This window comes from Peromyscus leucopus, chromosome 15, assembly GCF_004664715.2.
Source record: "Peromyscus leucopus breed LL Stock chromosome 15, UCI_PerLeu_2.1, whole genome shotgun sequence".
NCBI classification, from domain to species: Eukaryota; Metazoa; Chordata; class Mammalia; order Rodentia; family Cricetidae; genus Peromyscus; species Peromyscus leucopus.
Window position 1 is genome coordinate 3176015 of NC_051076.1, and position 12527 is coordinate 3188541.

A 12527-nucleotide genomic window follows, 5' to 3' on the forward strand; every position below is an offset into this window, starting at 1 on the left:
CAGACTTGTATAAATGATTAAACACCAAAGCTGAAGATACAAATAAATGGCATTGTAATTGAAGATTGTTAGACATGAGCACAAATGAAACAATAATTTCCCCCAAATCTTGGCATCCAGATTGGCCTCTTCCAGAATTAAATATTCAGCTTCTAGGGATTGGAAATTTATCTCATGTAAAGCAAAGTGCAAGGTGGATCCAGTGTATAGGATCAGAAGGACAGATAGGAAAATTAAAGCCATATGTGGTTAACATAGCAATGAATTTATGGGGATGTGATTTGTTGCGGGAATGGAAAATACAGATTAACATTTCTACAATCTCAGGAACAAACCATAAAATGAAGAATGTTTCTTAGAGAAATATTAAAAGGTATTATCAAGAACAATAACCAACCATTCAGGTTGTACATAAGTATAACAAAACAGTTGTTGGTCTTTCAAAGGTACCAACAACCCTGCCTTTAAAATAGTTAACTGACAAACCTGTGTGGGTGGAAAGTGGCCTTTGACATCAGAAAAATTATAGGCCTTAGAATAGCTGGCACAGGAGAAGCTAAATGTTCAACATATTGAATAATTGACCTATAGGTCATTCTTCAATATAGGAATTCTCCTATATTTGTCATTAAAAAAAAAAGTGGAGAATGGTAACATACCTGAAAGCTATAAATAAGGTGATCCAGCCAATGGGCTCTTTAGAGCCTGGGTATCCCTTGCCTTCGTTATTACCAAATGGATGGTCTATTATAGTGATTAACTTCAAATACTGACATTTTACTTTTTTTACCTATTTTTTACCTTTACAAGAACAAGATAAAAATATTTGCCTTCTTATGAAAAAAGGTGCCCACTTAGAATAGTTCTCAACCTGTTCGAAGATAGAAGTGGAGGGTCTTGCCATAAGGCATATTAAACAGCCCCACCTTGTGTCAATATTTTGTACAACAGTCATTAGAAATCATTTGTAAACAGTTAACACAATCTATAATATACAGTAATATGGATTGCAGTTACTAGCTGATTCATCCCATTTTTTCGTTTAGTAAATGCAGTGTGTGAATCTCTCTCTGGGCAACTCGTACAGCTGATCCTAAACGTCTGAAGATGACTGGAAGCAAAAATAAGAGTAAAATGATCAATGGTCCTATAATTCCGATATTAATAATAAGGTTCCAAAAGGAGTTGTTATACACAAAATCCTTTACTGAGTTAGCAAAATAACTGGCCACTTCAGCTGCAGAGGAAACCTGGAGTCTAGAGTGACTGATAGCACTGATCTGATAATGTAGTGTACCTATATTTATACCTAGTTGGGAACTATTCCAGACACCTCTCAGGTGAGCTTGCACTTGATCCCAGGACCTATCTGATCCATTGAAAGGCAAAGGAGTGACACAGATCCATTTATAGTCAGCATGACACGATGCTGTTAAACGTGTCTTAATATTCTGAATCTGATTACCCATGTATAGTATAGCCTCCTCTAAGACATTTATTCTATCTATCAATCCTTGATCAATTCCTTCCTGAGTAATTAAAGCCATAGAAACATTCTTAGATAAGGAATTAACATGATGAGCAGTGTGTATTTGTTGAGTTAAGGCTGTGGCTGAAGCAGCTACTGTGGTAATTATTGCTATCAAGGCAGCTATGCCTAGAAAAATTGCAGCTACTAACCTTTTGGGACGAGAAAGGGAGTCAGCAATATATTCTAATGCAAAAAGAGCAGGGTCTTCATACCAGGGTGAAGAAAGATTTACAGGCAAGAGTACATGAGATGGTTGGTGAAGGATAACGAAAGTTTTAGGGTTAGTTATGGAATTCAAACAATTAGTTAGGTAACAATCCTTGCAGGAAATATCATAAATTGAACCATTAGGTATGATGTTTAAAGTTCCTGTCTTACCTGAATAAAGGATGGCAAAGGGAGACATAACACAAGCCTGGATATTGAGGAAATTATAATTGGGCTGTGTAGGGGTTTGAAGGCCAACATGATCAGTGGCGGCTAACAATCGATACAGTTGAGTCTGGGGCTTGGGAGAGTGAGAAGGCAGTGCCACATAGGTGGGACTAACCCAGCCGAAAATTGTCCATTGATTTACAGTGGGTTCTAAGGAAGTATAAGACCAATCATGTATTTTAACTGAGGCAACATTATAAGGACAAAAAAATGACTCCTATATCTGGAAAAACACAGTGTATCCACTTAGGACGGCCAGCATTAGGTCTTACATTATCCCAAGTATGGTGTGAAAATTTAGCATCACAAACAGGAAACTTCTTTAAGGGTGGTGTATGATCAGGAACAGGTTTAGTAGGTAGATAGCTATCTACAGGAGAAATAATGCTTAATGACCAAATTTTGTTGGTAGTTTGATTAGCTTTAAGAGTTCTGTGCCTTAAGGGCAGACATCCGGGTATGGGGTGTATGGGGTATACAAAGAAACATAAGGGAAAGCTATCTGAGTGTCCTTTGAAGCTAAAGTGTTTAGCTAGGCGAGGGTGTATGAAACTAGATCCTCCCCCCACCCCAATAAAGAGGAGTCATTGGAAACAACCTTTATTTCCTCAGAATCCCACGTGGCTGGATGGAAAAGAGGGGGTTCTGGAACATATGCCCAGTAGGTATCTAGAGCAAGAGTGCAGGGAAATAAGGAGAATACCTGGAGGGTGAGCACTGCTAGCATTGCCAGGAAATGGTTTTCAGGAGTTAAGGCTTTACCCTGATTCTTAAGAACCTGAGTAGCCTCAGATGTCAGACGTTTGACCTGCCCCAAAGAGGGAATTGAGCTGCCTGCTGCATGTAGAGGCAGCTCATCACTGGGGAGGTTGGGGATGGGGCTGATGAACTCGGAGACCGTCGACCATGAAAGCCAGGGCATCTGGAACTGGCTGTGGACTCTCATCATTGCCATCACAGGTGGTGTTCGATGTGGCCTGTGGTGGGCAGGGAGGGAGCTGCAGCGGTGGCAGTTTTCTCCTTCTCGCAGATAACTTTGAAGTGCTTTTGTTCTGTTGCTGGCTGGCCATATGGTCTGATCAAGCGATACGGGATCCACAGAGGTGAATCAGCGTCCTGTGGAAACACACAAGCATTGGACCTTTTCAATTACCAGTGAGGAGGTCTTTCCATTTTACTAGAGGCTTAGGTGTAACTTTTGTGGAGAAGTGTCTGAGGAAAGAATTTGTATTATCCTCAGATATATTCATATGATTAATTACAAACAGAGCATGGTTTAAGATATGATGGGGAGATGAGTATTTAAGATCTCCATTTTGTAATTTTGATATTTGGGTTTTTAAAGTTTGATGAGCTCTCTCCACTATAGCTTGACCTTGGGGATTATAAGGAATGCCTGTGGAGTGGGATATATGAAAGGTTAAACACCAATTCTTAAAGGTTTTTGAAGTATATGCAGGCCCATTATCTGTTTTTAGAGCTCTAGGCATTCCTAATATCGAGAAGCAGTGGAACAAGTGTTGTATAATATCCTTAAATGCTTCTCCAGATCGGGCTGTGGCACAAATGATATGAGAATAGGTATCCACACACACGGACAAATGCCAATTTTCCAAAGGAGGGAACATGAGTTACATCCATTTGCTATAGATCACAAGGACGTAGGCCTCTTGGGTTAACTCCCATAGGAAGAGAATTTGTAGTTGTTGGACAGACATTACAATTATGCACAATGGATCTGGCAGCTTCACGGGGAATTTGGAATTGAAAGCGAAGAGCCATGGCATTTTGGTGGTGCAAAGCATGGCTTTTTTTAGCTGCTTCTGTAAAATAGGCAATGATTCTAGTTAAAGAATCAGCCATATGATTCCCTTCATGAATGGGACCTGGAAGCATCGTATGCGCACGAACATGACCAAAAAAGAAAGAATGAATCCTGGATTGAATTAACTTTTGTAGTTTTGAAAGCAAGTTTAAAATTGTAGAGCAGCTGGAGGGAAGAGGGGCAGTTTCTATATGTGGGAATAATCTGACGATATATTGAGAATCAGTATACAAATTAAAAGTTCTGTCTTTGAGTCTCTCAAAGGCAGTAATTACTGCTATTAGTTCTACTCTCTGTGCAGAAGTTTCCTGTGTAGGAAAGGATTCTTTATGACCATCAATAATTAATGCAGCTTGGCATGAAGCAGAGCCATCAGTAAATACTAAGGCTGCTGGAGGAGGCAATGGATCTGATTTAGTTCTATAGGGAAAAATTACAGGATGCAAGCATATGAATCTTAACAGATAATGGTCAGGTAGTTCATAAGAGAAAGTGCCAGTATATCCTATCTGGCTACTTGCCAATCTACAGACTCATAAGACAGGATATTATGCTGTTCAGCTGTATAAGGAAGGATTATCAGATGAACATCCTGTCCAAATAATTCTCTACTCTGTTTCCTTCCTTTACGCAATAGACATGCAACCAGGGAGGTATATACTGTTACAATCTTTTTATGAGTTAGAGGTAAATGTAGCCATTCTAGAGGTCCTCCTTGCCACAAACAGGCAGTGGGAGTATAATCAGTAGGTAGAATAACCAGACTCCATGGTTTATTGTAATCTATACAAAGGAGTCTTTTAGAATTAAGTCCCTCCTCTAATAGTGTCAAGGGTGCTTTAGCCTCAGGTGTTAATTCCCGTGGTGATCTTGGATTAGGGTCACCATGAAGAATGTCAAATAAGGGTTTAAAGACAACTGTGGGTATATCTAAATAGGTACGTACCCAGGTGATATCACCAAGCAGTTTTTGGAAATCATTTAAAGTTTTTAAACAGTCTATTCTCAATTGAAAAGGTTGGGGAGAAGCAAAATCCGTGTGAATAACACGTCCCAGATATGAAAAAGGAGGTTGAATTTGGATTTTCTCAGGAGCTACTTGAAGCCCATATAAAGTCAATTGTTGGACCAGGAATTGTAAGGCTTCTTATAGATAGGTTCTGTCAGCTTGAGAAATCAATATATCATCCATATAATGAACAAGATAAATATCAGAATACATTTTACGAACTTGTAAAAGTGCCATATCCACAAATTTTTGACACAGGGTCGAACTAGTTTTGCTTCCTTAAGGTAAAGTTTTCCACTGATACCTCTGATAGGGTCTCTGGAAATTTGGAGAAGGCAGGCTAAAGGCAAAACGCTGACAATCTTTAGGATGTAAAGGTATGGTAAAGAAGCAGTCTTGTAAATCTATGACAATTATATTATGATTTCTAGGGATGGCTGTAGGAGATGGCAAACCAGGCTGTAAGGTTCCTATTGGCTCCATGATTTCATTTAATTTTCTCAGATCTTGTAACCGCCTCCATTTGCCTGATTTTTTTCTTAATAACAAATATTGGGGTGTTTCAAGGGCTGGTAGATGGCTCTAAATGACCTTTATTAAGTTGCTCCTCTACCAGATGGGTAGCAGCTTCAATTTTTTCAGTACTCAAAGGCCACTGTTCAACCCAGATAGGAGCATCAGATTTCCAAGTAATGAGGTCAGCAGTGATTTGAACAGTGGCCCCTAGTATAAATTTTGATATCCTAGACCATGTCTATCATTTTTAATTTCTGGAATAATTGGCTCAATTCTGCCTTGGGTTTGCTTACCCAAGCCCTTTTCAGGGTTAAAACCCATCTGCAACATCTGAGCTGAAACTAGTTCATTAGCAGAGACCAACAATACACCCATTTGCTGCAGCACATCTCTTCCCCACAAGGTGATAGGTATGGAGGGGACTACATAAGGACAAAATGTGCCATGATTTTCTCCATCAGACCACCTTAATATTTCTGAACTTCTGGCTACATTATTAGCTTGACCTAATCCCACTAGAGAGGAAGGAGTAATATCCGTCTCCCAAGTACTGGGCCAATCTTTTCCTGAAATGCAGGAAATGTCCACACCAGTGTCTAGCAAACCAGTTATTTTCTTTCCTTGTACTTTGAAAGTTTTAGTTGGTCTGGAATTCTTGATTTCCTGAATCCAAAAAGCCATGTTGCTAGATCCTAAACCAGCAGCTCCTCTTGTAGCTGTTGAGACTGCACTTCCTGTAACCTGATATGGAAGCAGGAGCAGCTGTGCTATGGCGCTGTCCTGCACGAATCTGAATTGTTTTTGTAGGAGGTTGTACAATAATCTTAATCTCTCCAGTAAAGTCAGGGTCAATCACTCCTGGGACAACATTAACACCTTGTACAGCAGAGGAGCTACAGCCTATGATTAGCCCCAGTGTCCCTTCTGGGGGTGGTCTGTAGACCCCAGTGTTAAGGCATACTGTTGGGGAATCAGATGTTAGTATTGTGAAGGAGGTGGAACACATGTCCATTCCTGCGCTCCCAGGAGTTGCTCTTTGTAATTGTTCGATTGATTTTTGTTAAAAAAAAAAAAAAAAAGGGTTGTTTGTCCGATTTATTGCTCCCATTATTTTCTGGGGCCAGACCTGCCCCTTTCCCCCATTTCCCTGGTGTGGGAGGGGTCCTGTATTGATTGAGATGTTGCTAGCATTAGTTAGAGGGGTGCCATTTTTATGATAATGGGACCTACATTCCTTTTTCCAATGAAAACCCTTCTGATAACTAGGACACAGTCCAGGGGGCCTACTTTGAGTTGTATTTGGAGTCAAATCTGGAGCACTTGGGTTTATATTATTGTCTCTAGAATCAAAGTTTGTATTCACTTTTATTTGAAAAGGGCACTCTCTACTGATATGTCCCATTTGTCTGCAAGAGAAGCATCTAAGTCCCACGTTCTTTTGATTATATTGTTCTGGTTGTTGGTTATTTAGAAATTGAGTAGTCGTGTGTCCCTGAAATGTGGCTGCTATTGCTATGCCTTGAAAATAAGAGGGACCAACATCCATGCATGCTCTGATATAATCAGAGATGCTTCCCATTTTCTTTACTTGTCTCAGTAAAGATTGGCAAGTGGTAGAGGCATTTTCATAAGCCAGTTGTTTCAAGATTATATCTCTTGCCTCGGAACTGGCTACCACTCTCTCCACAGCTTCTGTAAGTCTGGCAATGAATTCTGTATATGGCTCTTCAGGATTCTGTGTTATTTTAGCAAGCCCTGTAGTATTAGCATCAGCAGAGCGTAAACGTTTCCACGCTGTTAGGGCTGCTGTAGTGATTGCCTTTAAGGTGTCCTGTGATAGTTTTAATTGTTCAGCTGTATTGGCATATTTCCCAGTGGCCATGAACATCTCACAGGTTAAACGTTTCCTCGAAGGAGATTTTGCGGTTTCCTGACGGGCCAATTCCTCATACTCAGCTTTCCATATCAAGTATGTACCTCCTGCTAAACAGGCTTTTGCTACTTGGAACCAATCATGAGGAGTGAGCCATTGGGAGGTTAAGCCTTCCACCAGCGTGAGTGTATACGGAGAGGTTGGCCCATAGGCAGCTGTTGCCTGTTTTATTTCTTTCAGTAGTTTAAAAGGCAGGGGTTCCCATTTGGCTTCGCCCTCTATGCCTGGGTCAATCACAGGGAAGCATCCTAATGCTTCCCCTTGGAGATGGGCCTGTTGAACTGCTCCAGCAAAACCCACCGGCCCCTCTTCTTTTTCTTTTTACGTTTTGCAGGAGGCCGTGTGGAGTGTCTGTTTAAGCGCTGTAGCGGGGGATGCCGTCAGGTGTTTGACAGCGCATTGTTCTTTTTCCCTTTCTGTCTTCCTCCTCAGAGGTTGATGTGTCTTTGCTAGAATCATCAGAAGTCTCTTCTGAGCTGTTCTCACTAAAATCTCTTAAAGAGGGGAAAATATTCCGTTTCTTTTCCGACCGGAGGGAAGGTGGAGGAGATCCCTTAAACTTAGGGGTAGTGGGAACTGAGGATGGGGGAATAGTTTTTTCTGATTTTGCTTTAGGCTTAAGTTCTTCATCAGTGGACAAAGCTTGTTTAAGCGTTTTCCACATGGAGAGTGCTGTTGATGGCATCTGCTGTTCTCCATGCTCTGTACACCACTTCCTGATATCTTTTCCTACAATTTCCCACGTCTCAGAGTCCAAGGTCCCACGGTCTGGGAACCAAGGGCTTACTTTCTGTATGAATTTAAAGAATTCAGAAAGTTGACTAGCACTAACTTCAACGCCTTGCATCTTTAGCATATGCTTGATCACTTGAACAAAAAGCTGTTTCTGTTTTGACTCATTCTGACCCATGGTGCAAGAAAGATTCTTAGGGGGATTACTAAAGGGGAAAGGGTATTCACTACTCACCGTTTCCAACAGGGGGTCGGTGTCGCTGGGGGCTGCAGCACCCTACGGTGAGGACTGGTTGTAGCCGATGCTCCGGAGGTCTGCAAACTCGTACCTCCCGAAGAGTTGAGCCTCTAACTGGGCAACCCTCTGTGGAGTGATACCTCTTCCTGGATATACTCCAAAATACTCACTTCCTCAGTCCCCTGAGTACCAAAAACAGTTAAACCTGTTCAGGCGCCAGGTAACGCAAACAATATTAGGTCCAGCCTATATTGCTTGCTCCCAGGGTCCGCGGAAGAGTCTACCAACCAGCTGAGGATTCTAATCTGAGGGATATTCAATGAATCTAAGCACACTCCGTTCTTTAGTCCATTCGCTTTATTTCTCTAAGTTAATTCTACCCGTTACAGGAAAAAACCGTCTATATACACGAACCGTGTCCCTATCACACTGCCTTGTGAGATTAAAAGTTTTCAGGGTTACAGAGAGGGGTGATAAGGATACACACATAAAGCAATTAATTGTCAGCTTCCAATTACAACTCAAAAGGGGAGTGACTAAAGGGGAGTTCTCTGGTAGAGTCAACTATAGGCTAAGACCAATTAGGGAATGTATGTGCTCAAACTATAATCTAGAAATGGCTAGATAAAATGTTAGGTGTCAATTAAGTCACAAGAAAGTAAACTGTCTTTGGTGCCCTTCCCCCCACCCTCCATGCTCCTCCCAACTGCAGCTGCTTTCAGATGTGGAGGGGGAGTGTGCTTGGTTGCTAGGTAACCTATGTCAGAGTATGTAGTGTTTGGTTAGTAAAAGCACTTTCACTCAGAGTAATTGCTGAGGAGAAAATCTAGGAATAGCACCTGGCTGAGGAGGAATAAAAACTTAATTTGCACAAGAAAGAAGCTTGGCACCTATCACCTGTCTGGCCTTGTAGGCAACTGCCTTAACTCAGTATCTAGCAAATGGCTAAAACATCATCCCAGGAATGGGAGCAGTAAATCTCTTAAATTAGGGTCTTATGTAAATAACCTGGGGTGAAGGTAAGGAGTTGAGGATTTAATTGCTAGTGGATATTTTTTCTTATCTGTAAGTGGGATGAGCTAATGTTTTGCTGCATTTATCTTTGGAAAAAGGGGTATCTTATCTGAAATACTTTTATCCAGAGAATGGCTCTGGCCAGATTTTATGTTAATGAAAAGTAAACACAGCTGGGGATAGCCATCCAATTACCCCAAATGTATAAGGAGAGTTGTGCCCAATTAGTGATTAGTTACACTGTCATAAATTCTTGAAGGAAAAGTTGAATGGGGGAAACTCCAACAGCACACAAGAAATTAATTGCAGGATACAGCTAATATATTCAAAAGCTAATATCACCAAGACTCCTTAAGCCTTGGTTTTCCTCTGGAAAAGTCCTTAACTTTTTCCAGGTGATAGCTTTGTCAATATCAGCTGAACTCCTACTTCATATTCCTGCGGCTGGCAGCAGATTCAGATACAGATACCTTAGAAAAATGTTTGATGAAGTAAAGAGAATTTTGCCTTGTTTGGGATTATAAATTGCTCCTGAAAAAAATATAAAGAAGAGATGCTATTAGTTACCTAGGCTATAAGATAGGTTTACAGAAAATTCAACCACATAAAGCACAATTCAGGAGAGATCAATTACCAACCCTTGGTGATTTTCAAATTTTTCAGGGCAACATTAACTGACTACAGCCCACAAATGGATTAACAACTAAAGAATTAAGCAATTTATTTCAAATCTTACAAGGTGATAAGGACTTAAATAGTACAAGAAAATTATTATCTGATGCTGAGAGAGAACTGGCTTTGGTAGAAGATATTACAAGATGCACATGTGTATCTCTTGGATCCATAGTTTGATTGTATCCTAGTCAAACCACTCATTCTCCTATAGGAATTCTTAGGCATGATGTAATTCCTACGTGAACGGATTCCACTCTATCTAGTATAGTGTGATTAGTTCATGGGAAAAATCCCACTCTTCACCATGCATTTTACTTGCAGATCACAATGAAGATGACTTTTATAAGAGCAATGATGCTTACTTGAATCAATAATTTAATTGAACTTTCTGAGTTAGCCTAAGAGATACAAGTGGTTAAGACAGTAAAGATGATTACCGAAATGGTTTAGGTTGCTTGCCAGTTGCTCCAATAAGAGATACAAAAAAAGGATAAAATAGGCTAGAAGTCATCTTTCCCTCTATTATATATGAGATTTGTAGAGGATGAAAAATAAGAACATGGAAGTTTCATGCATTATAGACCCATGGATTCTATCTGTGAAAAACAGGCTGATGATCAAAAAAAGCAATTATGTCCCTACACTCAAGGTTAGGCCTCAGTTCCTTGGTCAAGTAGCTTACACAATTTACCACAGATTTTGGTATGCACCTTGAAAAAACAAATTTATGAAAGTAAATTAAATTACCCTATTATTTGTTAAGAAAAATACGTGGTTAGCTGACCACTTGCCTAAACTTTTTGTAGAGTAGAAATAAGATGGAAATTTGCTACATTGAAACCGCAAACAGCTGCCTGAAGTACAAAAGGAACTCACTGAAATATACTTAACTTGCTTAAAATTCTATTAATTGTGATGGTGCCAGCATTTAATCCCAGTACTCGGCAGGCAGTAGCCAGTGGATCTCTGCAAGTTCAAAGCCAGCCTGGTCTACAGAGTCAGTTCTAGGACAGCCAGGGCTGTTATACAGAGAGAGCCTATCTTGAAAACATAGAAAAATTTTTTTTATTAATCAATAAGAAAGGAATCATTGTTTGGAATGAAGATGCTATGGTGGGGAAATTAATACAAAGGAAAATGTTTAAGTACTTGTGGTCTTCTAAGGAAAACATGTGACTTGTGATCATAATGTGATTTCTCCCTGCATAAAGATTTTAATTGTTTTTGGATAAGATGTAACTTGTGGTTGTAAGGTGATTTCCTTCTTACATAGAAGCTTTTGTCTTGGATGGTATAAAGGGGGTAAGAGAAAAATAAAGTATATAACAAGCAGCAGAATAAAAGGAAGAATTAAGCTTTGCCCCTCAGAAAAGGTCCCTGTGTGTGTGTGTGTGTGTGTGTGTGTGTGTGTGTGTGTATGCACTTGTGCATGTCTAGCCTTCGATGACTCCACATCTCTTTTCCAATTTCTCTACCCTGCCAAAAGTCGGATCTTTTGGCACCATCGGAGGACCTCAATTTCCAGCACCCACATGATGCTAACAACTTTCTGTAACTCCAATTGCAGATCTGAATCCCTCCTCTGACCCTGTGGGCACTGCACACAAGTAGTGCACTCAAAAGCCCGCATACAGGCAAAACACACCTGTACACATAAAAGCAAATAAATAAAAATGGAACAATGTAGAAACAAAAGAAAAAAGAAAGAAAAGAAAAGGGAGAAGAAGAAAGAAAGATGAAGCTATCCTTTTCTGTGTGTTTCAGAAAAGACGGTGACTTAGAAAGCAACATAGCTGCAAAAGACTACAGTAGGGGGTGGGAATTTGGGGAGAAAAGGCAAAGAATCCCACTAAGGTGATTATTCTACCGATCTCTTTAGCATGGCTGAAGGTGAGCCCATGTTCCTAGAGGTGGTCTCTTGGCAAGGCTTTGCCCAACTGGAATATGAGGTATCCATCCAGGCCAGGTATTATATTTTCTTAACCAGAAATAGTGTCCCTTAATAGGCTTAATAGGCCTTTGTTGTCACCCTAACACAAACATTTAAATGAAATGAGTTGTCATTAAAGTAAGACTAGTCATCATCAATTATTTTCTTCTAGTCACATTCAGTTTTATAGTAATGTAGACAAAATAATAGAGAGTTGAATTTTATGTTGGTTTTGTCCAATAAGTAAGTGAAGGTGTATGCAAAATGGTGACTCTTACAGTGGAGCACAAATCTAACCTAGCAAGAGACCAGTTGTGGCAGGTCCATGGATTTATAGGTACTGTGAGATACAGATTGTGAGAGACAAGACACTGGGGGTGAACTAGAAAGGTAGGACTTGTGGTTAAGTGGAATAGTTGAGCTTATGGAGAGGATACAGTTAGTGACAGCTCCAGGATAATCTATGGGCACTGGTGGAGTGGAGGACAAGATCATAGGCAAAGATAAGAAACTATGAGGCCAAGTATGTGAAGAAACAAAACAAAACAAAAACGTTTCTATCACCTTTGAAGTTGGTGAGGACTAAGATAAGAGGAGCATTGGTGGAAGTGAATGTCAGCCAGGAGCTAAACCCATCAAGGACTGAGGAATGAAAGTGGGTGCTAAGAGGGAAGCCCAAAACCATGTGG

At 40.3% G+C, this 12527-nt stretch overlaps 1 protein-coding gene across 1 annotated transcript; it reads right to left on the reverse strand.

Moving 5' to 3' along the window:
- Window positions 1-463: 463 nt before the first annotated feature.
- Window positions 464-9208, reverse strand: LOC119089130. Its single transcript, XM_037211108.1, has 2 exons — window positions 8217-9208; window positions 464-3082 (listed from the first exon to the last, which is right to left on the reverse strand). The coding sequence occupies exon 2, from the start codon at window positions 1935-1937 to the stop codon at window positions 1026-1028; it is 912 nt and encodes a 303-aa protein (XP_037067003.1). The 5' UTR covers window positions 1938-3082; window positions 8217-9208; the 3' UTR covers window positions 464-1025.
- Window positions 9209-12527: the final 3319 nt, after the last annotated feature.